This window comes from Mytilus galloprovincialis, chromosome 10 (assembly GCF_965363235.1).
Source record: "Mytilus galloprovincialis chromosome 10, xbMytGall1.hap1.1, whole genome shotgun sequence".
NCBI lineage: Eukaryota > Metazoa > Mollusca > Bivalvia > Mytilida > Mytilidae > Mytilus > Mytilus galloprovincialis.
In genome coordinates, this window is record NC_134847.1 from 25,680,262 (window position 1) to 25,706,363 (window position 26,102).

The 26,102-nt window shown below is 32.3% G+C and overlaps 1 protein-coding gene across 2 annotated transcripts in view; it reads left to right on the forward strand.

The window, feature by feature from the left end:
- LOC143047256 (single-minded homolog 1-like) overlaps positions 1-17,150 on the forward strand; it is a 38,998-nt gene extending 21,848 nt beyond the window's left edge. For both annotated transcript variants that reach the window (XM_076220278.1, XM_076220279.1), the window contains 7 exons: positions 3,359-3,448; positions 5,769-5,877; positions 6,565-6,650; positions 8,075-8,274; positions 8,782-8,888; positions 12,272-12,419; positions 15,288-17,150. In XM_076220278.1, the coding sequence (XP_076076393.1) occupies positions 3,359-3,448; positions 5,769-5,877; positions 6,565-6,650; positions 8,075-8,274; positions 8,782-8,888; positions 12,272-12,419; positions 15,288-16,437 (1,890 nt within the window). In that variant the 3' untranslated portion in view covers positions 16,438-17,150. The remainder of the gene's footprint in view (positions 1-3,358; positions 3,449-5,768; positions 5,878-6,564; positions 6,651-8,074; positions 8,275-8,781; positions 8,889-12,271; positions 12,420-15,287) is intronic.
- The last annotated feature ends 8,952 nt before the right edge of the window (positions 17,151-26,102 follow it).

The following is a 26,102-nucleotide window of genomic DNA, read 5'->3' on the forward strand; positions in this document are numbered from 1 at the left end:
AGCAAAATACCTTGTTCATTTTCGTATATCTTCTGCACGATGAATATGAATACCGCCGTTATATATATATCTTTTTAATTTGCTTTTGTTTTATGTAGAAAAAAGTAAAACAAAATGCTCTTTTCTCTAAGAAATCCGAAAACAAAATCCAAAGAACGTCCGAAATTTCATTTTATATTTGATTCTATTTGAAGTCAACCTAAATTATCAGATCTCCATCTATTCTATATCTAAATATACTTTGATAATATATTAATATGCGTGTAAAGAAACAACGTCAAATTTAAAGAGGTTCTCTATATAAGGGTCATTTATTGCTTGTTGTTCGGTGGAAACTAAGGCTCCGTCTTAAAATCCGTACTTGGATGGCGAGTTGTCTCATTGGCACTCATACCACATCCTCAGACCACATCTCTTTTTATCTATGATAGATCAGCCTTAAAACTGAATAACCTCCCAAAGTTGCCTGTTGAAATGCTTCAAAGTATTACCCATGCAACAACGAAAAGGGAATTTCAGTTTCTTTTTATAAAAGATGGAACAGCAGACAACACGAATAAAAAAACTTTAAACAATCGTCACGATATGATTAATCTAAAAATTAAGTTTCCTTTTACATATTTTGTCCATATGTCAAAAGCCGCAACACGTCAAAAGAAATCTTTTATGGAAAGATAGAAAGAGTCATTATCTCTTCAGAACAGGACACTTCCGCTCGTGCCGAAGCATAAACAATCATGTTGATAATCCGGGCAATTGTAAAACAATTTTATCTTGTGTTTAATTTGTTGATTGCCTCTTCAGTATTGATAATTATGTCTGAAATGGAAAATTCATAATCTTTTCGCTGTTTTTGACGAGATAATCGGATGTATTACATTTGACCTGTGTTTCAGTCTCAGCAGACGTTAATTGGATATTCTAGTGATAAACAGTGCAGCTAAGCTGTTACTATATTATTTTCTACAAATGAAAAAAAATGAAAAAACTAATGCAGCAATCTGTAGTTTTTGCTTTTAATTACTTCTTATTAATTTAAGTATTTAAAAGGAAAGATCCTTTAATATTTTAGAATTAAACTGAAAAATATAGAAAGATTTGAGGTACATACAAACATACTACCAAAGTAATAAATATTGAGAACTAGATATTAAAACATAAGATAATTTTGTTTTGGAAATCATCTGATGGCGACACTAAATATATTGTTAGATGAGCTTTTTATCTTGTGTTTAATTTGTTGATTGCCTCTTCAGTATTGATAATTATGTCTGAAATGGAAAATTCATAATCTTTTCGCTGTTTTTGACGAGATAATCGGATGTATTACATTTGACCTGTGTTTCAGTCTCAGCAGACGTTAATTGGATAGTCTAGTGATAAACAGTGCAGCTAAGCTGTTACTATATTATTTTCTACAAATGAAAAAAAATGAAAAAACTAATGCAGCAATCTGTAGTTTTTGCTTTTAATTACTTCTTATTAATTTAAGTATTTAAAAGGAAAGATCCTTTAATATTTTAGAATTAAACTGAAAAATATAGACATACTACCGAAGTAATAAATATTGAGAACTAGATATTAAAACATAAGATAATTTTGTTTTGGAAATCATCTGATGGCGACACTAAATATATTGTTTTGTTTTGGAAATCATATGATGGCGACACTAAATATATTGTTAAATGAGCTTCTTAGATTTTTGAAACTTTTTTTTTTGGTAGGAACTGAAGTGTCCATTTAAAAAGTAATGAGTTTTTTTAAGTGCACTATTCCATACATTTCTGGGTTTTACTTTTCATTATTTTGGGGTTTTTTTATTGATGAAAGCAAATTAGAGTATGAGATTTGCAAAACAAGACACATTTTAGATAGAGAAAATTTAAGACGAAACGTCGAAATCATGCATGAAATACATATATACATGAACAATTTATTAACATATATTTGTAAATCAGTAATTGTCTCGTTTTCTTCTTTCATTTATTTGATGTAGGTCTTCATATTCTTCTTCATCAAAACTCTTGATAAGCTAGGGTTAACGTACTATATAATTCAAGTTCACCAAGACTTATCTGTAAAACAAAATTACATTTTATATAATGTATATATCGGTATGGGAAAAAATGTTTTGACACATTTATGCAAAACGCGGTATTTATTAATAAGCTTTCAGCAGCTTTAACATATCAAAACAATTTTCATGTTCATTTCTCCGATGAAATATACAACGTTTTTATCGGAATTTTTGACAGAAATTACTTCTAAACGTCAATTAATATTGCTAGAAAACATGTAAAGAGCATCAAACAATTACCTCGCGATAGTGAGCTTAATTTGAGCCACAAAGCACCGGAATTGGCCCATTTTTAATTTCCTTCACGCTTTTTATACCACCAAATAGTAATCGGTTTTGGCGTCTTGTATTTCCTTATAATTTAAATGGTAATTAAGAAATCTACTTTCCATTTCTTCTTATCCCGCCATTTGGAAAGAGACTGATAAAAGTAAAAGAAAGTGATTTTACGTGTATCTAATTTCTATTCTAATCATTATTCAGTCAAGCTTTTCAAATTGACAGCTTCAGTAAGAAGGCGCTTTAATTGATTTTCAATTGACTAAGCTTAAGCTCGCAAAACATCATTTATTTTTATCTTACTAGGCGGATAACAGAACGGGATTTGCCCGTAATTTGTTTTTATTTTATTAAACGACATCCGATAATGCCATTTTATTAAGAACAAAAGAGATTTCCATATTGATGCTGTCGCTTTGCTAGACGGATGGTCTTTTGTCTGATATGAAAAGGAAAATGAAAGAACTTTATTTTGGCATCGGAAATTAAACAGGCCTCATTGTATATAATTCATGAATTAAAAAAAACCTTCAAACTCTTTTTTTCACACTCTTTTATAAGTGTTTTTTTGCTTTTTACCCTTAATTATTTCAAGGTTGAATTGCCTTGCCATTTTGTTCTTGTTCTGTTTTTTGAAATTTTCATAGTAGTATTTGGTCATAGTCGTTATATTGGATGTTTATTCTTTGTTATATAGACATTTTCCAACCGATGTGTGCAAGTGTTATATGCTGAAATGACCAGAACGAAAAAGACCAACGAAAACATATTGTCTCAGTCATCCCATTATATCGTTTTATGTTCCAGACTTCCTTCATCAATCGAATGTTTATATTAAAAACTCACTTTTATTGTATATTTTAGGCCCTTTTTAGTGTACCTAGTATTGGATTTTTGTAACTTAACTTTGTATATTGAAGTTATTTTTATTGCAGCTCATGAATATATTCTATAACTTCTACTCACAATTTTATTTAAGTGTTATCGAATTTATTCTTTCAGACGTTAGATGGTTTTATATTTGTGATAGCCCCGGATGGGAAAATCATGTACATATCTGAAACAGCTTCCGTCCATCTTGGATTGTCACAAGTAAGTAATCGAATCTCAAAATCACGCCTCCTTTATTATCATACCGAGAGCGATATTAAAATGATAAAATAGAAAACTTTAGTTAACATTGACATTAAAAAACTTTATGACATTGACAATACAGATAAATATTTTACATACGGCCAATTAATCTTACTGATATTCTGATATTCAGCAAGCATCGAACAGTGTATGTTTAACACTTAAATTTTAGTGATGACTATACATTTGTCATGCATTTTACGGTTGAAAAATACCATAATGCTCACTTTGACACTACTCAATCCGTGAGGATATATTTTCGCAATTTTCATGTCGCATAGTTTCTGGTTTCCGATTGATAAAATATTCGTTTGTGATTTCCATTTAAATAAAGTTATTATAGAGAGAGACAGTACAAATCTCTGCTATTGTTATTGATCCCTGCATAATTTTTGGTGTAAATATTTTATTTGGAATGACTTGCATGTATATATACTAACAACAACAAAAACAATTCACTTTAGGAATTAGAAAACAGTGGATTAACCACTATACAAATTCCTTCCTAATTCACTTGACCAGTATTCTATTATATAAAACAAACATTTTAACAAAAGATGCATATTCATAACATTGCAACTGCATTGAAACTAATTTTATTTGCAAAAAATGTTTTTTGGATTTGTTAGTTATAATGTTTGATAACTTGGCATATTTCAAACAAAATGTGTATGATAATTACTCAAATTGAATTAAAAAAATGTTATTTTGGGGTCTGTGTGGTCTCTTTTGAACTCTTTTATGAGACTATGAATAAGATGTGTAAAGCAACTTTGCTTGTCTGTTTGAATCCTTCAAATTTACTTCATATGTATTTTATTTAAATGTGAGTGTGATGATTTATCTGAAAAAATATTGTGTTTACAAACTCTTTTTTAATTCATACATCCATTGATAAATTATTAATGAATAAAGTCTTTCAGTGTTTTAGTTTAGTTTAAGGTTCCACTAAAGTCAAAATATAGGACACTTCATAAACATCTAAACTTTGCCTGTATTTTTCAACCTATAATGAATAAAATCCTAAACTATGGGAACATATGTTCATTTCAACATACTTAACATATACCCACTGTGTAAATTGTAAATAAACTTGCAATTGTTTTGTTGTGGCCAAACCGGTTCTTGGGGGGAACACTAAATTTTCAAAAAAATCTGGAGGCCTGCGAGACGACTTAATTTGTTTAAAATTGGTATGGACGAATACTGTTATATCTTATGCAGGGCATACTCTCAAATCGTATTTTCTTGTTAATTCGACCTGTTGAAACTGTTTATAATGCTTTTTTGTTATTTTTTTATTTATATGGATCTTGTCTGTACACCAGCTTTCATTATTTGTAATATCTTCAATTTTTCACTTATTCTTACAACATTTGTATAAACTTCAAGATTATAAAAAAGACGGTTTTTTTCTATAGTGAACATTGATTGGTTATATATTTCCCAGTCATGTCCTGTGTTTGAATTTGTTTGTTAGCTTTTTGGTCATGAATGTTTGTCTCTAATATTTAATTAACTGTGCATTTGTATTCAGATATCGCAGATCAAATTTATTCGTTCATTGTTTAATCATACGTTTTTTGATTGAGTTAAGTCTGCCAATTGATATTTTATCGTATGTTTTTCTTTGTTGTGATGTTATGCTATTGTTTCAGAAAAAGGGAGAAGGTTTGGATCCATTAAAACGTTTAATCCCGCTGCAAATGTTTGCACCTGTCCTAAGTCAGGAATCTGATGTACAGTAGTTGTCGTTTGTTTATGTAATATATACGTGTTTCTCGTTTCTCGTTTTGTTTATATAGATTAGACCTTTGGTTTTCCCGTTTGAATGGTTTTACACTAGTAGTTTTGGGGCCCTTTATAGCTTGTTGTTCGGTGTGAGCCAAGGCTCCGTGTTGAAGGCCGTACTTTAACCTATAATGGTTTACTTTTTAAATTGTTATTTGTATGGAGAGTTGTCTCATTGGCACTCACACCACATCTTCCTATATCTATATATGTTCTCATAGTTTAGGACTTTATTCATTATAGGTTGAAAAATACAGGCAAAGTTTAGATGTTTATGAAGTGTCCTATATTTTGACTTTAGTGGAACCTTAAGCATATTTCATCGGATAGGGTATATATTATTAAATTCAGAATCGGCCTTGTCGAGTGTTGACATTAGTGTAAAACAGAAACGAATGATTGAATTATTCAACCTGACTGCAGTCATTTTTTTTAAGATATCAAAGTTTATTTTAAGCATTTCTATTAAATCAGCAACTATTTACAGGTTGAACTGACGGGAAACAGTGTTTATGAATATATACACCCTGCAGACCACGACGAAATGACCGCTGTACTAACACTTGCACCGCCATACCAAGGACATTTTGGTCATGGTAAGATGATTAGCAACTCACTCAAAAAAAAACAACAGAATTGCTAACTATTTTCCTCCCTTTTAACAAGAATCCAGTATATTATCACAAAATAAAACCAATTACATTTACAACATAATCATAATGTCGTCAAGAACACTATCCAACGACCAAAGAAAGATATCTGAAGGTCAACAAATGTTATATATGTATACAGCAGATCAGAATGTTTCGGTCTGTTATAGTAATATCAGTGGTATATGGCTGAATCGGCCCACAAAACTAGGATTAAGATATCGATGTGTTAAAAACTAATTCAGATCTTTAAAATTGCGATAGACAACTGCATGCCAACATCTACGAAATCAATTGTCACTATAAAAAATCAGTATGCATACTTTCCCCTCGACAGTTTCATCGATATCCTTGCCATCGCTTAAACACAATGTAATGATTTCTCTATGATACTTTTTAACTATTTTATTGGTGAAATGAAGAGTAAAGCGTTATCGGATTTTATGTTATACGAACAATGTAGCTTTAGCACATATAAGTTATAGGAAGGTATCAGACATATACAGAAACTTACTTAAACAAATCCAAAAAAAAAAAACATTTTTACTGTTAAAAAAAGCTTTAGAAACTTTAGAAAAGAAAATGAAAATAAAAAAATTCTGTTCCGGTTTTGATATTTTATTTATATTTCAGAATTTGAAGTTGAACGTTCATTCTTCATACGAATGAAATGTGTTTTGGCCAAACGAAATGCTGGTTTAACGTGTGGTGGATATAAGGTATAGTATACACACTTTTTACTTATCTTATATTTAACTGATAGTTAGTTTAGTGAGCAATTTAATGCATTAAAATCGTGTTATTTATTTCAAATAAAAAAAAAATTAAAAAAAATCAAACATTCAATTTGTTGTGGATTTGTGGTCCTTCTTATGATATGCCTTTACCCGGAATTCAGGAAATAGAAAATTAAAAAAAAGATAATCAAAGAGTAAGGGAGGAACAGGGGGTCAACAACAGGAAAAATGCATTAAAACATGAAAAGTCTGCGACTAAAGAGGATAGGATCCTTGGACTCACCTGTGGTAAATACTCTTAACCAATATTTGTAAAAGACAAGACATCATCGTATGTGGATTAGAAAATCAAATAAATTAGATGATGTCTAATAAAAGCCAAAATGTTGATTAAATTTTCGACAAATTTCAATCCTTATTATATATTTGTTATATAAAAAATCAAAATGTTAATTTGAGAAGTACACTTTTTTACAACAATTTGTCGGTATTTGGGAACGAATTGTGCGCATCTCCTTGTCGACCTCTTCTTATTTTAGTACGAGTCAAGAGTTCCTTCAAACAATTGTCAAAAACAAGAGGATCCTAGAAGCCACATAGTTTATGTCACATTCAGATATATTGATGATGTCCTTTCCATTAACAATCCAAACTTTTTTAATAAGGTGCCATCAATATATCCGCAAGAACTAGAAATTAAAGAAACATCATTCACAAATTTCTCTGCCTCGTCTTTAGACTTATACCTCGAATTTAACGTAAGCGTTCATCTAAGTACCAGAATCTATGACAAACGAGACGATTTTGGTTTTAACCTTAGTAACGGTATACAAACGTCTCTTGCATATGAGATATAAATTTCCCAACTCATTCGGTAGTCAAGAGCTAGCAGCTGCTATTCAAACTTTATAAAACGCCACCAGTGGCTGAGAAAAAGTTGACGAAACAGAGTTATGTCAACGAACGTCTAGTCCATTTCGAAAAAAATGTTCATTGAAAGCTTTCAAAACCTAGTTGATAAATATTCCGTTTCAACTTCACAAATAATACACGATGGTCTTGAAGTAGACATTTTAGGTACTGACGTGTCCATCATCTTAAGTCCGTTTTGAAATTTCCTCAGTGCTCGGTATTTTTGTTATTTTAGTTTTTAATGAAATAGATTCAAATAGCATGTTTGGTATCATTTGTTTTTTGTTGTTGTATATTTTGTTTCAAACGTTTTTATAACATATAGAGTTGTATGAATTTTGTAAGCTGAATTCCTGATACATTTAAACAATATATGTGAAAATGATTAAAAAAAAAAGGGCAACCGAATTATTTAAACTTTAATTCACATATAATGCTTCAGATTAGAAAAGAATATCAAGAAATAATAAACTTTTTAAATACTTTCGTTTTAGGTGATCCATTGTAGTGGCTATTTGAAAGTAAAACAGTTTAACATGGAGATGTCACCATACGACAGTTGTTACCAGAATGTTGGACTGGTTGCCGTTGGTCATTCTTTGCCACCAAGTGCCATAACTGAAATCAAAATGTTTAACAATATGTTTATGTTTCGTGCAAGCTTAGATCTCAAACTTATTTTCTTAGATGCCAGGTAAATATATATAAATAAGTTATTTTATCTAAATTCAGCAATAGGAGTTATTTAATACCATTCACCTTAGTTCTTTATTTTTGTTTTCTTTGAAAATTTAGTACTTTATGTATATTAACAAAATATAAAAGGGAACATTTTGGGATCGACGGTTTAACATTATACTTGTAAGGAATATTAAATGTAACATGATTGTTAGAAGGGCTCATACCCAAAGACTGTTAAGTTTGATTAGCAAATCATTTGAAGATTTGCTTAAATTTACTATTTTGATTCTTAAGATTTCATTGTGTATTAGGCCATTTCCATGTTTATGGATGTTTTTGAATTTATTACCAGAATGCATAATAATGTGCAAATCACTCTGGTTCAATCATGGTATTTCCAAATTGTTTCTTCTATGATACAAAACGGAAGTTGAAATCAATGTTTTTTTTATTTAAAATTGAGATATACAAACATTTGAAAAATGTATGCTTAATCTACATTCGTTGTACTTATTTGCAGGGTGGCTGCACTCACTGGCTACGAACCACAAGACCTCATAGAAAGAACTCTGTATCATTACATTCATGCATTTGATATTCTTCACATGAGAATTGCTCATCACACATGTGAGTTATTTTTATTTACAAAATATTATACATTAGATTGATAATATAGATGATGGCTGAGGCTTCAGTTTATTATTGAATGTGTTGTAAACAATTAACTGTTGTACTTCCGTTGTTTCCCGCCTTTTGAGCCATGATTTTGTCAGTCTGGCTTCCACTTATTATTTTCGATTCTCCCTTTGGGTCGTCCACTATATCTTGGATAAGAAGCACCTTTTCGTCCTGTGTATTGAGTCGCCACCGATGTCGGGTCTTTAAATTTGACTTTTGGCAGCTGAGCTTGGATAACACTAGCTCCATGGCTTCCCGAAGGCTGATTAATATGACTTCCAACATGATTTTTAAATATGTCATTAGCCATTAAAAAAGCAGAAACTGAATACCCATTGTGAGTATCATGTTCAAATTGGTTTTTTTTTTCAACCATGTTAATACAGCAATGTGTTGATGGTATTGGTTTGTCGTTTTGTCTTTTATTTATTTTGAGCATTGACGTCTGTTCTCCGAATTACGAATAATTTTGAATTTTGTATTGCCATCTCAAGATCCCTTAAATACACATTGTAATACACTTATCGAATTTTGGCATTTTTATTTTCAATTAAAAATGGTGACATTTATCGTTGTAAAGAAAAAAATGCAGATAAAAAAAAAGAATTTTCATCATCAGTTTAACTTCTTTTTCTCATTTGTTTTAAAATTTTTTTTCTCAGTTTTGACTTCATTCTGCATGAACATTTTCCCCGGTGTGTTCAATTAAATCGAGATAGTATTTTACTAATTAACCTCGTTGACAACAATGTGTATCTCCTCTTATATTTGAAATTATCACCAAGCTTTACATTTTGAAGTTTGGAAGTAATGTAATATGAAGACATATAATAATCAACGGGGTGTATTTTTTTACATCTTGTACTGATGTGATCTATCCCATCGAATTGGAGATAAAGGATACTACAGATACAGTTAAGTCGGCTTCATATCTTGACTTACATCTAGAAATTGACAATGAGGGTCGGTTGAAAACAAAACTTTACGACAAAAGAGATGATTTTAGCTTTCCGATTGTGAACTTTCCATTTCTAAGTAGCAACATTCCAGCAGCACCTGCATACGGGGTATATATCTCCCAATTGATACGATATTCCCGTGCTTGCATTTCCTATCATGATTTTCTTGATAGAGGGTTACTGCTCACAAGGAAGCTATTAAACCAAGAGTTCCAAATGGTGAAGTTGAAATAATCCCTTCGTAAATTTTACGGACGCCATTACGAGTTGGTTGACCGTTATGGAATAACCGTTTCACAAATGATATCGGATATGTTCCTTACGTCGTAACTACAATCCCCTTCCCTTTCAGGAATGTGACCTACCGAATTAGACTATTTACCGGATTTGTAATCACATAAGCAACACGACGGGTGCCACATGTGGAGCAGGATCTGCTTACCCTTCCGGAGCACCTGAGATCACCCCTAGTTTTTGGTGGGGTTCGTGTTGTTTATTCTTTAGTTTTCTATGTTGTGTCATGTATTCTATTGGTTTTCTGTTTGTCTTTTTCATTTTTAGCCATGGCGTTGTCAGTTTGTTTTAGATTTATGAGTTTGACTGTCCCTTTGGTATCTTTCGTCCCTCTTTTAAATACGTATATTTTCATTGTATCCGTCTGATCTGGCCAAAACAATTTGTTAAAAGCAAGATCTATGAAGAAAGAGGATCATTAAAACCAACATTCATGAAAGTCGTTGTCCACTCTGCCTCAGCGATTCTCTCATTTGTTTTTACACTTAGGTATTGTCTTTTTTTTTTGGTTTGCTTTTAAATGTATAAAAGTAAAAGTGAATAAATGAGCACAATCATAACATAATATTTGAACAATTGTTTTGTAATAAAACTATTACTATCAATGGAAAATGGCGAATTATGAAAAATAACATTTGAGTTTGTCGCACAAATATAACACATCGTTTTCAAATCTCCGTTATTTTGCGGACATTTTACTAACAAAAATAACTGTTAAAGAAAAACATGAAGGAAAGCTAAATTTCCCAGTCAATAATATTTGTATTATAATTGAATTATAATTTTTTTCAAAGGCATATTTAAAAACTAAATGTTTTCTCCCAATTAAAGACCCAGTCACTTGTGAAGGAAATAATTTGATATTATTCATACACATGTTTCCAAGAAATCTGTAATCGTACTAAAAAGACAGAAAATTACATACTGCAGTGAATACAAATTTGAAAGACAATTGGGCAAGAATAAAATCTTGTAAAATTTATACCACTGACAGAGGACCAATTTATTTCAATATACCTGTTGAAGATACTGCAGTGAATACAAATTTGAAAGACAATTGGACAAGAATAAAACCTTGTAAAAATTATACCACTGACAGACGACCAATTTATTTCATAATACCTGTTGAACACCTGTATAGATCAGTACAGAATTCAGGTAATTTTAGTCGATGACGATCCCAGCGTGAATAGGATTGACGTTTCTAACAATAAATGATATAATATAGATCTTTGACAGAGGTCGGGGATCACGACTATTAATTGAGATTGATTTCCATTACAACAAACCATTTAAGTCCAAATTGCCGTGTTCAGCTCGTAAAATTAAATGGCCACGACATTGAAAATCGATTTTAATGGGGCTTAAAATGGATAAATTATTTTGGTAATGTTTATGCCTTATTCCTGTCTTTTTACTCGATCTTCTTGTTTCGAGGTTGACATGCTGCATCATTAATTTAAATATAGGGGGACCTTGTTAGCACGTGAAGAAAAAGAACATTTTGATTATTGAATTACAGGATGCCAAAAAGTAAATAACAAAAAAACCGTACTCCAATGAAATTTCTAAATGGGAAGTCCTTTACCAAATGGCCAAATCAAAAGCCCCAACACATCTATCGATCTAAAATAACATTCATATTCCTGACTTAATATATACATTATCTTTTATGTAGAGAATAGTTGATTAAACCTTTTGAAAGCTAGCGAAACCTCTCACTTTAATAGTCGCATGACAATAATGTTTGAGTAAAGCAAACAGACATAACGTACATTTATCTAAAAAAAAATGAAATGTAAGAATATAGAGGCATAAAAAAAATACAAATCTTTACACTCTCGCCGATTCACTGGAGAATTGAATTATGACTGTATATCAACATGTGTCATATCGGCGCCACAACTGCTTCCAGCAGTTAGCAGACAACCTGTGTTAATATTGAACCAGCAGAAGGAGAAAAATATCAGATTGTTTTATTGGATATTAAGTCAAAAATCATTAAATTATATATAAAGTATTAATATTAATTCTTTGATTTCATACTAAGCCATAATCGAATTTTCTGTTTACTTTCAGTATTATTGAAGGGGCAGGTGACAACTAAGTATTACAGATTTTTGTCGAAGAACGGTGGTTGGGTTTGGATACAGAGCTACGCTACAATAGTCCATAACAGTCGATCTTCAAGACCACATTGTATTGTCAGTGTCAATTATGTACTTAGGTAAGTGTCAGTAGACAGGACCATAATTACTGATCTTCGTCGGTTAAATATCTTCATCCAATGAGATACAGGTTGCCTGTTTGAAGCCCGTATGGTGGGACGAACGAACGCACGACAAGGAAACTCCTCACCTTTTGAAGTATCAATCAATAACAACCGGACCACTTATTCATTATCTAAAGATGCAAGACAAAGTTTACATAATTATGATAAATCAGTTAAGACTCAGAGAAATATATATATGTTTCCTTTTTAGCTCACCTGGCCCGAAGGGCCAAGTGAGCTTTTCTCATCACTTGGCGTCCGGCGTCCGTCGTCGTCGTCCGTCGTCCGTCGTCGTCCGTCGTCGTTAACTTTTACAAAAATCTTCTCCTCTGAAACTACTGGGCCAAATCAAACCAAACTTGGCCACAATCATCATTGGGGTATCTAGTTTAAAAAATGTGTGGCGTGACCCGGTCAACCAACCAAGATGGCCGCCACGGCTAAAAATAGAACATAGGGGTAAAATGCAGTTTTTGGCTTATAACTCAAAACCAAAGCATTTAGAGCAAATCTGACATGGGGTAAAAATGTTTATCAGGTCAAGATCTATCTGCCCTGAAATTTTCAGATGAATCGGTCAATCGGTTGTTGGGTTGCTGCCCCTGAATTGGTAATTTTGAGGAAATTTTGCTGTTTTTGGTTATTATCTTGAATATTATTATAGATAGAGATAAATTGTAAACAGCAATAATGTTCAGCAAAGTAAGATCTACAAATAAGTCAACATGACCAAAATGGTCAGTTGACCCGTTTAGGAGTTATTGCCCTTTATAGTCAATTTTTAACCATTTTTCGTTAATTAAAGTAATCTTTTACAAAAATCTTCTCCTCTGAAACTACTGGGCCAAATTAATCCAAACTTGGCCACAATCATCTTTGGGGTATCTAGTTTAAAAAATGTGTGGCGTGACCTGGTCAACCAACCAAGATTGCCGCCACCGCTAAAAATAGAACATAGGGGTAAAATGCAGTTTTTGGCTTATAACTCAAAAACCAAAGCATTTTGAGGAAATCTGACACGGGATAAAAATCTTTATCAGGTCAAGATCTATCTGCCCTGAAATTTTCAGATGAATCGGTCAATGGGTTGTTGGGTTGCTGCCCCTGAATTGGTAATTTTGAGGAAATTTTGCTGTTTTTGGTTATTATCTTGAATATTATTATAGATAGAGATAAACTGTAAACAGCAATAATGTTCAACAAAGTAAGATCTACAAATAAGTCAACATGACCAAAATGGTCAGTTGACCCGTTTAGGAGTTATTGCCCTTTATAGTCAATTTTTAACCATTTTTCATAAATTAAAGTAATCTTTTACAAAAATCTTCTCCTCTGAAACTACTGGGCCAAATTAATCCAAACTTGGCCACAATCATCTTTGGGGTATCTAGTTTAAAAAATGTGTGGCGTGACCTGGTCAACCAACAAGATGGCCGCCACCGCTAAAAATAGAACATAGGGGTAAAATGCAGTTTTTGGCTTATAACTCAAAAACCAAAGCATTTTGAGGAAATCTGACACGGGATAAAAATCTTTATCAGGTCAAGATCTATCTGCCCTGAAATTTTCAGATGAATCGGTCAATGGGTTGTTGGGTTGCTGCCCCTGAATTGGTAATTTTGAGGAAATTTTGCTGTTTTTGGTTATTATCTTGAATATTATTATAGATAGAGATAAACTGTAAACAGCAATAATGTTCAGCAAAGTAAGATCTACAAATAAGTCAACATGACCAAAATGGTCAGTTGACCCCTTTAGGAGTTATTGCCCTTTATAGTCAATCTTTAACCATTTTTCATAAATCTAAGTAATCTTTTACAAAATCTCCACTGAAACTACTAGGCCACAATCATCTTTGGGGTATCTAGTTTGAAAAATGTGTCCGATGACCTGGCCATTCAACCAAGATGGCCGCCTAGGCTAAAAATAGAACATAGGGGTAAAATGCAGTTTTTGGCTTATAACTATGAAACCAAAGCATCTAGAGCAAATCTGACAAGAAGTTAAATTGTTAATCAAGTCAATATCTATCTGCCCTGAATTTTTCAGATGAATTGGACAACTGGTTGTTGGGTTGCTGCCCTCCAATTGGTAATTTTTAAAGAAATTTTGCCGTTTTTGGTTATCTTGAATACTATTATAGATAGCGATAAACTGTAAACAGCAATAATGTTCAGCAAAGTAAGATCTACAAATAAGTCAACATGACCTAAATGGTCAATTGACCCCTTAAGGAGTTATTGCCCTTTATAGTCAATTTTTAACAATTTTCATTAATTTGGTAAATTTATGTAAATTTTTACCAAATATAGTTCTCTGTTACTAATGGGCAAAGTTCATTATAGATATAATTGTAAGAAGCAAAATCGTTCAGTAAAGTAAGAACTTCAAACACATCACCATCACCAAAATACAATTTTGTCATGAATCCATTTGTGTCCTTTGTTTAATATGCACATAGACCAAGGTGAGCGACACAGGCTCTTTAGAGCCTCTAGTTATTGTTAGTTACACGTGTTATGAAAACACGAAACGTCTTCTTGTATGTTCCATACTAAACGATTATATGCATTTACATGTAAACCATTTGAATATTGTATTCAAATTCGTCTAGAACAAAACTGTAAAATTACTAGGATACGATACCATAAAGATTAATGCTTATTTTTATTGCTAAAAATGCACAACAGTAAATAATTTCAATGATTTGAGTTTTCCTACCATCATAAAGTCCGCAGTTGTTAGTAAACCAAAATTCTGGTGATAATATTTAAGAGGACACATTTATAAAAAGTGGTTTGATATATATAATTTCTTTTTCAGTGATGTTGAAGCTAAATCTTTACAGATTCAGATTGAACAAACTATTAATAAAGATATATTGCCTATTGATGCACTTCAAAACAGGCAAAGTAAAATGAGGACTCCTAAGTCAAGGTCAAGAAGATCGTCTCCATATCCTCACATTGCAGAAAATCCAGATTACTCCGGACTTCCAACTTCCGATCGAATCGAGTATGTCCCGGATATCAGTTCTCAGGAATACGTTAACTCCATACAAACTTGTGAAAATTTTGATAAATATAGTGGAATATATGGACCACAATTTAATATAAATTTCATATCTGAAATGTTACCATATCAGAACTACCATCGGTTAGCTGATGAAAAATTTCAATATAAACTTAGTGACCCAAATAAGTTACATCATTTCGGATATCAAAATGGCTACCAACTCAGTATTAATGACGTCAGCAGTCCTCGTCTGACTCATTATGGTGAAAGTACAGATACACCATCGACCTCTCCTCATTTTGACTATCGAAATTTAAATCCATGTTCAAGGAGTAGTAGTCGAGAGACGTCTTTCGGAACTGCTCAAGGGTACAACTGCCCATATAGTAATAGATCTGAGTCGTCTGTTTCTGATGTTGATGTAGTCAACGAAGAAACCGACAAACGAAATTCAAATCATCAAAACAAATATGACAATATCTATGATTCTCCCCGAGTGAAAGAAGAAACATTTGGATCTCCCAAAAAATCATTGGAAGTGCAAAACAGGACTTCTCCGCATAGAGATACAGTTCAACAATCTGTTATAATGAGACGATCTGATTATTGTGTAGAGTCGGAGAAAACTGATATCACTCCACCTACTGGAGACCTAAATCAAAACAATCAAGATGCATCTAAGTGCTGTGGATCTAATAGTAGCTGCTATATCAATGATCCATCCTCTTGCAATAAATATGCTGAAATACGTGCCATAAATGACAAAGCTCTAAACACACAGGACATTTATTCTCACTGTCTTAGGGCTGCATGTGCTTATGATTCTTATAATTCAAATTATGAGCAATCGTCTATAGCCTCGAGCCCAAGACAGTATCCAATGGTACCTCAAGCCGGATATACCAGTGTTATAGTAGATGCCCAGCAATATAACATAACGAACGGTTTTGTACACTAAATCATGCAAAGTTTGTAATGGGAAGACAATTGATCTTCGGTGCTTGCAATCAATGATAACCGTTGCAATATTTTATTTGCAGTATTATAATATTTGCGAAGATATTCTCTATTTATTCTAGAAAAAGAGTCTTAACGATATCATGTTTCAAAAGTCAAACAATCCAACGGTCGAGCAAATATATATTTTCATATTTGTTAATATTTGTATTATTTTTTATCCGTTTAAACAATTTCATGATCATTATAAGACCATTAAAGTTGTCCATGCGAATAAGAATATCAGATAGGATGCAGTAAGAAAGATGTTTTATAATTTATAAGTCATGTTTCAACCCTAAATCATGTTTCAACCCTTGCAATCAATTTGAATGAGTTCATCATTTACTTATTTCTCGTAAATTTCATTTTTCATTTAGCAATTCAAGAAAAGCAAAAGTACGATTGTTCCTTTAATCTTATGAATATTAAAATCCGTGTTGAAAGTAAAACGACTTTAAGAGCTCAGATGTACCCCAATACATTTTTTTATCGATGTTTGCAAAAACGCTGCAATACTATTATTTTAACCATTTTAACTCTAGCATGTCTGGTGCAATTGTACTTACACAGTTATATTATACACATTTATACAGAATACAAGATTATGTGTGAATTGTCTGTTGTTACTTGTAAATTGTTATCAATAAATTATTAATGTTTGAAGCAGGAAAATGTGTCATACGTTTTTTTTTAACATATTTAATGCCTAACACAGTCAACTGGTACTAGTTACATATAGGTAAATACCCAAAAGGTAAATGGCATCAACTATACCGCAACATCACAAGTATAACTTCAAGTTTTTGCTGAACTCTTAAACTCTGGATCTCTAGAGCTATGAATCTGTAAACTATTTTTGTGCGCTAGGTTACTTTACACAAACTTCGACAAAACACCATTGTTCAAGTTTTATAAATGCATAAATGAAATCAGTTATATCCTCAAGTCAAAGTTTATAAAGTTAAAGTTGTGCTGCTGCTGTGTAGTGAACGTCAGTAACCTTTTGGGTATTTTGCCGAAAAAAACCAGGGGACAGCACCCGCCAATCTTCGTTGGAATGGCCTTAGATTTGTCTCATATAAACTCATCATAAATACAAGGATTGAAATTTTATATCTTAGCCAGACGTTCGTTTCGTCTACATAAGGCTTATCAGTGACGCTCGAATACAAAAAAGTTAAAAAGGCCAAATCAAGTATGATCAAGAACTCTCTGACGTCATGCAACAATCACTTTTTAATAATGACGTCAAAGGTTTTAAATTGTAATGCAATATTTAAGGTTGACAAATTTACATACAATTGTAAATACGTCTATTGCTATTTTTTTTAAAACCAACTATTATTCTAAATATCGTTAATTTACAAAAAATGTATATTTATGCATCCACTTAAGTAAACTGGAATCCGCTTGTATTACGTTACACTCAAACTATGAACAAAGTGTAGTAGTCAGCCGAGAACCAGGTTACCTCTTAAATTGGCTAGGGTGTCTTCCTCCATCTTGGATTTTGAAGTAACAGATAACGATGGTTTCTTTGACGAAATTTTAAGAGTAGTATGTAATTAATGTTCAATAAAGGCAACAGTAGTATACCGCTGTTCAAAACTCATAAATCCATGGACAAAAAACAAAATCGGGGTAACAAACTAAAACCGAGGGAAACGCATTAAATATAAAAGGAGAACAACGACACAACACTAAAATGTAACACACACAGAAACGGACCAAGCATCAGACAAAATCCCACGAGAATAACACATATAACATCAAAACCAAATACATGAATTTGGAATAGACAAGTACCGTGACACGTCTTATCGCAATGTGAAATTATACTCAAAAATAAGAGAAAACAAATGACGCAACGTTAAAATGTAACACACACAGAAAAGAACAATAATATAACAATGGCCATATTCCTGACTTGGTACAGGACATTTTTAAAGGAAAAAATGGTTGGTTGAACCTGGTTTTGTGGCATGCCAAACCTCGCACTTTAATGGCTATGTTAAATATAACATTGAAATGACAACAGAATATTACAGAACTACAATACAAATGATTAGAGGAGAACGTATTAGAACGTATTAGACAAAGAAACACATGGTTAATGGATAACAAAAACATCAGGTTTAAAATTCAATACGCCAAAAACGCGTCTTGTCCACACAAGACTCACCAGTGACGCCCAGATATAAAAGATCGAAAGTGAAAAAAACGTACACAGTTGTACAGCACTGAAGATCAAAAGTTGAAAAAGGTTGTGTCAAATACGGCTATGTTTGGGATAAGAACATCCTTATTATTTAGAACAATTAATGCTATTGCAAACAGTAAATTTTATCAAATGAATATAACAGATATACATAATGAAACTGAAGTATTAACTCATTACAGAAAACAAACACGAATACATAATGCAAAGACCAACACATAATAGACACACCCGACTCAGTCCAGGCCTCAACGCAGTAAATCAAAAAAATGACGTCACATACGATGGCGAAAAGGCACAAAAATTACGTCACATTTGAATTTATGAAATTTCTGAAACAGCAGAAAAATGATGTCACATATGAAAAACTATCTCAAAAGTAAGATAGAATTAGGATTGATTAAAGATTATAATAGAACTAAATACTGATATTGCATTTAAACACAAGACTTTTGATGTAAATATAGAACATTGTGTGTTTTATCATAATTATGGCTGTAATTTCTCAAAAACACCTTATTTGTGTTTGATTTTTTTTTCTCAACCTAATCAAACAAGGGGAAATAACTCTGATAAACTAATTTTTATAATAAAAAGTGTTGTGAATTACCTTTTTTAATATGTATCAAAAAAGAAGTTCGGTGACCCCATTTTTCGTTTTCTTATCTGAAAGCATGTTATAAGAGCTATATTTTCACATTTTATTTTAAAATTCTATCATGCAGTTTTCTTTTTATCACACACAATTTGATTTTCCATGTATAATCTATACAAAATCTGACAATTTTGCACAACATGTAGCTTGAAAAAAAGTCGTCCGGTGATCCATACATTGTACTTTTTATTATATTTTTAAAAAAAGCACGATAAAAACTTCATTTTGACATATTATCAAAAAAATCTATCGATTTTTAATTAAGACGCCCCAGCCACTTTAGGTAATGAAAAAAAACGAACTGCAAGGTAAAAAAGGTAAGAATCGTGTTAGCGTTTCTGTGTAACACTAATAGTAGGGTGCCCAGTATAGAAAAAGACGTCTAGTTAACGAGTTTAAGTTAACGGATAACACACGGCTATATTTATATCCAAACTATTGGAAAATCATTATATTTTTCAAAGATGAATGTCGTCGTAAGCTACCGTGGTCATGTTTTTCAAAATTTTGTGGTTTCTTAGGGTACCCAAAGATACCTCATTATACAGGCCATCTTCAACAAGAAAAATAAAATTATTGCTTTCTGTGTTATTTGTTCAAATGAGACTTATCATTTAGCTTGAAAAGTAAATTTATCATATAACGAAAGCTGAAAAGATTTATATCATTTAATTCTAAGTATATCATTATTTTAGTAAGACTATTTTTTTAGCCGAAATTAACCACATTTTGAACGAAAGCAAATTTATTGCTGTTACTTTCACGGGATTTTTACTCTGATTACATTAATAAGACATGGTTCATATGTGTGCCAAATATATTTCGTGTAATGTTAATCGGTGAAAAGAAAATAGATAATTTTGCTTTGATTCAAACACGCCTTTTCTCGTACCGTTAATCGTTTTGTAGCTTACACTATTAGGTCATTAACTAGGACAATTGTCACGAACTTCATTTCTCTTTTTTGCTTGTTGTATGGTCAATTTGTTTGTTTTGAATAGTCCAGTTTGTTTGAAGATCGTTGTTTTATAACTTGAAATATCATTTTGTTGGTTTTTATAACTTTAATTGTTTTCTTTTAATTGATAGTTTGTTATAATTGTAATATACAAAACAATTCCTTCGGTCACGTTTCAGACCCGGAATATGGCACACATTCACTGTCCTGTTAAACTATGCTAATCAAACCCTAAGCAAAGTAGGACTGAAATACAATGGGATAAGTGTGTTATAACTTATATGTCATGGTTCTTCTACTGAATTGCTTATTAATATGCGAGGAATTAACACAAAACATTTATCGAGGCTATGGGAGTATGGAAAGATCATGTATATTTTTGTATATTGCACGATGCTTCAGACCTAGACCATCTTCGCACGGATGATTACAAAATGTTGTACCATCATTCTTGCTATAAATCTTACACTAGCAGACACAACTGCAGTTATTTTAAAGCTTAATCAAGTTATTGTTCGTCTGTGAAGTGTTTCAGGGCATATATCGTCAAATTCCTGACTGTATAAGTTTCTTTGGGTCAGTGAGAACCAGCAGGCCTTAATCAGATTCCTTGGTGAATTGATTGTTCGGCATCATGGTATATCAACAGTTATTATAATACAAGAAGAAGTCATATTCTATTTAACACTTCCAAGGACCCTAAATCAGCTCAGACGGTGTTTTCAGGTTTGAAAAATTATTTTGTACGCCCGATGAAGTAGATACTCGCATGATTTTACATGCTATACATGTAGACAAAGAGTTCGGTGTGAAAGGAATCAAGAGTAGGCTAAAAGTAAAGTCACAAGATACAGATTTTCTTATCTTATGGGTTCATAAGTACAAGTGAGAGGTTTAGCTATGAAACCAGGTTCAATCCACCATTTTCTACATTTGAACATGTCTGTACTATGTCAGAAATATGACAGTTGTTGTCCATTCGTTTTTGATGAGTTTTGTCATTTGATTTTGCCATGTGGTTAGGGACTGCCCGATTGAATTTTCCTCGGAGTTCAGTATTTTGTGATTTGCATGAGCTATGGTTTCAAACAGGCAATATAGCTTGCACAAAAAATTTGCGCCGCTATTTACCTGTCCATGACACATGTAAAAGTATCGGGTTTGCCACCTGTAACATGGTACTAGCCGCACATGATGTTACATGATGCGATACAAGGTAATCGGTCCTGTTTAGGATCGATAGGCGCATTGTTTATAAGTCTTAAAGGAAAACCCAGATGATTTCACCGATTTGTCAAACCTTATTGTGACATCGATGAATCGATAGATGCAGCTCGAGATCTTGTTGTTAGGTTGGATGATCTCAAGCCAAAACTAAAAATAGATCATTGTGATTAAATAAATTGAGCGTAAAATTGGCTAAAATTTAAAATTTCTCCCTTGTGAAATTTCCTCCTTGTGAATCTACTTTTAAACAATATGAAATAACCGCTTCACTCCAGACGTAAAGATATCTTCCAAAATAGCAAAACTAACCTAGCATTCTCCTCTTCAGTTCGAATGGGAAAAGAAAAATGACTTGTCTATCTCGAAGGTCAGATGTCATCCGAATTTCTGCAAGATTAGTTTGTACTTGTGAGGGGGAATCTGTGTGTTCAAAGGGTTGCATTTGCTTCGACAAAATCTATCCTGTACAGATGTATGGCCATGTCAGGCAGATGACATATGTCAAAATGTAAATACTCGTCTGGTTGCAGTTAGAAACATTGATGACGAGGAAAAGACGATGTATAAGATTTCATTTTCTGTATGTACCTTATAAATCATTGTTAGCTATCGAATAAAAATTAAGAAGTCCATAAAAATTTCTAAACAATAAATAAAGCATATAATCAGTTTTGATATCGTTGGAAATATAGTAATAATCTTTCTAGTGGGGATTCCGAAAGATATGTAAATTAAAAAAACACAAAAAAACCCTGCCATATGTTTTCTGACCTTGTCATGGTTGATGGGCTAACACTACAGGAGACCATAGAAGGTAGTAGGTAATACTAGCCTCGATCATAATTTTCTATTTGCATTTGATCTTTTTTTTTTAGCAATACTGTTGTCTGCTTGTTTTCATTTTATAAGTTTTGAATGTTCCTTTGGTTTCTTACGCCTTTTTTGTTTGCATTTGTTTGTAAAAACATCGGTGCTGTACATAACCCTCTCCCTTATTATTTTTTTTTTACATTATAGCCAATGGTTGCTCATTTAGTCATCTGTATATGTAAGAAGGGGTGTTTTACCTGTTCTAATAGACGTTTTGTTATCATAACTTTGCCCCCCCCCCCTATTTTCTCTGTTTGCATTAATTTTTACTTCTTTAAAGCAAAGTTATACACAGAGCTTTAAATTCAACCAAGTTCGACGTGAATTTCGGAACAAATCATTTATACATACTATTTCGCACCCCATAACAAAAATTTGATATTTACCTAGAAATTGACGAACACCTTACTATCAAAAGAATTTTGTTTTCAACAAATGATTAAAGTTAAGATAAAAAAAAAAACGTCTTTAGATATTACTTGTAACGAATTGAATACAAAAATAACAAATTTAGAAATTGAAATAGGTCAAGGTCACTGTTATTTAACAGCTGTTTGAAAATTTCAAATTTGCACCCTACATGCAAAAAAGTCAATCTTAAGTCATTTTTGGGGATAAAAATATAAAATAAGTTCTAAATGTAGATACAAAAGATATTTTTCTATAAATTAATTGTTTTTATTTTGCTCCAAACGCATAGATCTAGGAGAATCAAGCTATCTAAATGTGACTGTGCATTTTCCTTGAAATTTTGCTTTGACCTTTGACCCTGATTTAAAAAAATCGTGACCACGGTAGACAGTGACGACAACACTATTTCGATGAGGCTTATTCTCCTCTTTCCAATGATATAAAATATAACCGTGTGTTATTCCGTTAAGGCAAATCGATAAAATTTGTTGATTGGGCACCCTACTATAATCAGGGTCCCAACTCTTGTTACATATTCATGTTCTCGTCCAGAATATGCATTTAATTTGACACTTGACGTTAAACAGCTATTCATCCACCAATCCATGTAATAAGCCATGGAACATTATTTAGAATTTAATCTATTTATCTGATAAAGGGGAGACTATCCAATTTTATATATATTTTAATGTATTGCGTATTAAGTTTAATTCTGGTTATCTCCCTTGTAACATACATATATTTAAGTCATAGGCAACCAAATAAAGGACAGGGAACCATTCTTGTTCAAACTCTCATACCGTTTTGGACTTCCACAGTCGTCTAGTTCTGACATTTCCGACCGAAGTCAAAATAATGCTGAGAGAATATTTTACACAATTGTAAAATGTTTGAAATTCTCACCAAGCAAATCAAAGTTTTCAGTCCAGTTAATTTTAAACTCTCATTAGGTATTGTGCTTCCACGGTCTGACCATAATTCAAAATCACGGTGAGAGAATGTTTTGCACAATAATAGTATTTCTATAATTCTAATTGTGTAGATCAAAGTCTTATTCTAATCCATTTGTGAAGTTTCAAATATAAGAAAGCATATGAAAAAATAAATTTCAAAATTCTAACATATATACTTCATGCACATGCTTGCCTCTATTAAATTATACGATTTTGGGGATCTAACCAGCATTCAATATGAACATATCTAAAAGGTGATATATCATGGTAAAAAAATCAGAGACCTGCAATATATCGACTGGAACCATGCATTCAAAATAATTATGGATTCCATTTAGGACTACGCCATAGCAGGGGATAAACTAGAAGAAGTTGAACTGGACACTTTATCAGAATGGGTTAAAGCAGTCGGTTCTCTGTTAAACGTCGAATCAAAAAATTGCAAAACTGTGTGAATGATCCTCGTATTCAAATATAAAGAAGCTGTGAAATGTTTACCATCGCTTCACGATGAATTTGATGTTGTTTCTGTGTACAAAGCTCTAAATAATATTGTTTTAAATGTTAATTGTACTACTATGAATGTCTCGTTAAAAAATTTTGAATAAATGAGCACTCAGGAATTTCAAATACAAAAATATATCATTTGACAAGGATGAGATTTTGTCAAATCATAAGTACCTCATGATTTTAACGAACATTACATTGAACAGCAAATCAAAGGACTTTCCTTGTTACTTGGTTAGGATATCTAGGTCCCATAAAATTCCTTACACATAGCAGTACATTGCCGGCTCAATTGCATGTTCTACAAATGGATGTTCCATTAGACTGACAAGCATTATGTCCGCAGTGAAAGAGGGTCTTTAGGAAAACGGTGAAACTGTTTACTAGCATAGATTTATTAACCATAACTGGTTTATAAAACAAATCTGAATAATTTTTAACATGGATCTCTCTCTGAAAAATATCCTATAAAAACTAAGCTACACTGAGGGATAAGTGATCAATATGCTAGAGTTTCTAATTAACATATTTGTTGAATTTGGTAGTAGACTTTTTAAGCAAATTGTGGACATTCCTATGTCCGACCTCTTTCTATTTTCATATAATATTTTCATTCTTCGAGGAGTTGGAGTTCATTCAGACACTTGTCAAAAACAATAAGATGAAGGAACCACATCATTTAATTTCACCTTCAGATATTTTGATTATGTTCTTACCTTTAATAAATATTTTATTAATATATCAACCAGAACTAGTCGAGTTTGACATGACAGTCATGTAAGTATCATAATCTTTGACAGATGAGACGATTTTAATTTGGAAATATAAATGTCCCCGACCTTAGCAGTAATGTACCAATTCCAACTGCAAATGGGATATACATTTCCCAAATATACGGTTTTAAAGAGCTTTGCGCTGCTGCTCAGACTTAATAAAACGTCACCATTGTCTGAGCAGGAGGTGCAAGAACCAGGTTTATATCAAAGAACGTTCCGTCCCTTTTCTAACAGAGTTCATAGAAAGATACCAAGAACTTGTTGATAAATATTTCGTGTCAACTTCACACATAATACATGAGAGACAATGGGCTTTGCTCATTGTTGAAGGCCGTACGGTGACCTATATTTGTTAATTTCTGTGTCATTTAGTCTCTAGTGGAGAGTTGTCTCATTGGCAATCATACCACATCTTCTTTTTTATATTGAAGAATATACTATATGTACTGACGTTGTTTATCGTCGTAATTACGTATCATAGTGTTCTGTGTATTTGGATATCTTTAAAATTTACTGTTTAGTCCGTTTTTGGAATATCCTATTACACTGTATGTCTGTTTGTTTAGCTAACACATTGTTATCAAAAAGTAAAATCACAAAAATACTGAACTCCCAGGAAAATTCAATCATAAAGTCCCTAATAAAATGGCAAAATCAAATGACAAAACACATCAAACGAATGGACAACAACTGTCATATTCCTGATTTGGTACAGGCGTTTTCAAATGTAGAAAATGGTGGGTTGAACCTGGTTTTATAGCGCTAAACCTCTCGCACTTGTACGACAGTCGAATCAATTCAGTTTAATTGATTTTTTTGCAACTGTCATACAAGTGAGGGGTTAAGGTAGCTATACATCTAGGTTTACTATATCAATGTCTATACAAAAGGAAATGCATGCACCAAATCAGGAATATGACATTTATTGTCCCTTCGTTTGATGATGTGTTTGATCTTTTGATTTCACAATTGTACAATGAACTTTCCAGTTTGAATTTTCCTGAAGTTCGTTTTTGTTTTATTTTATGTGAAGGCCTTTTAACGCATTT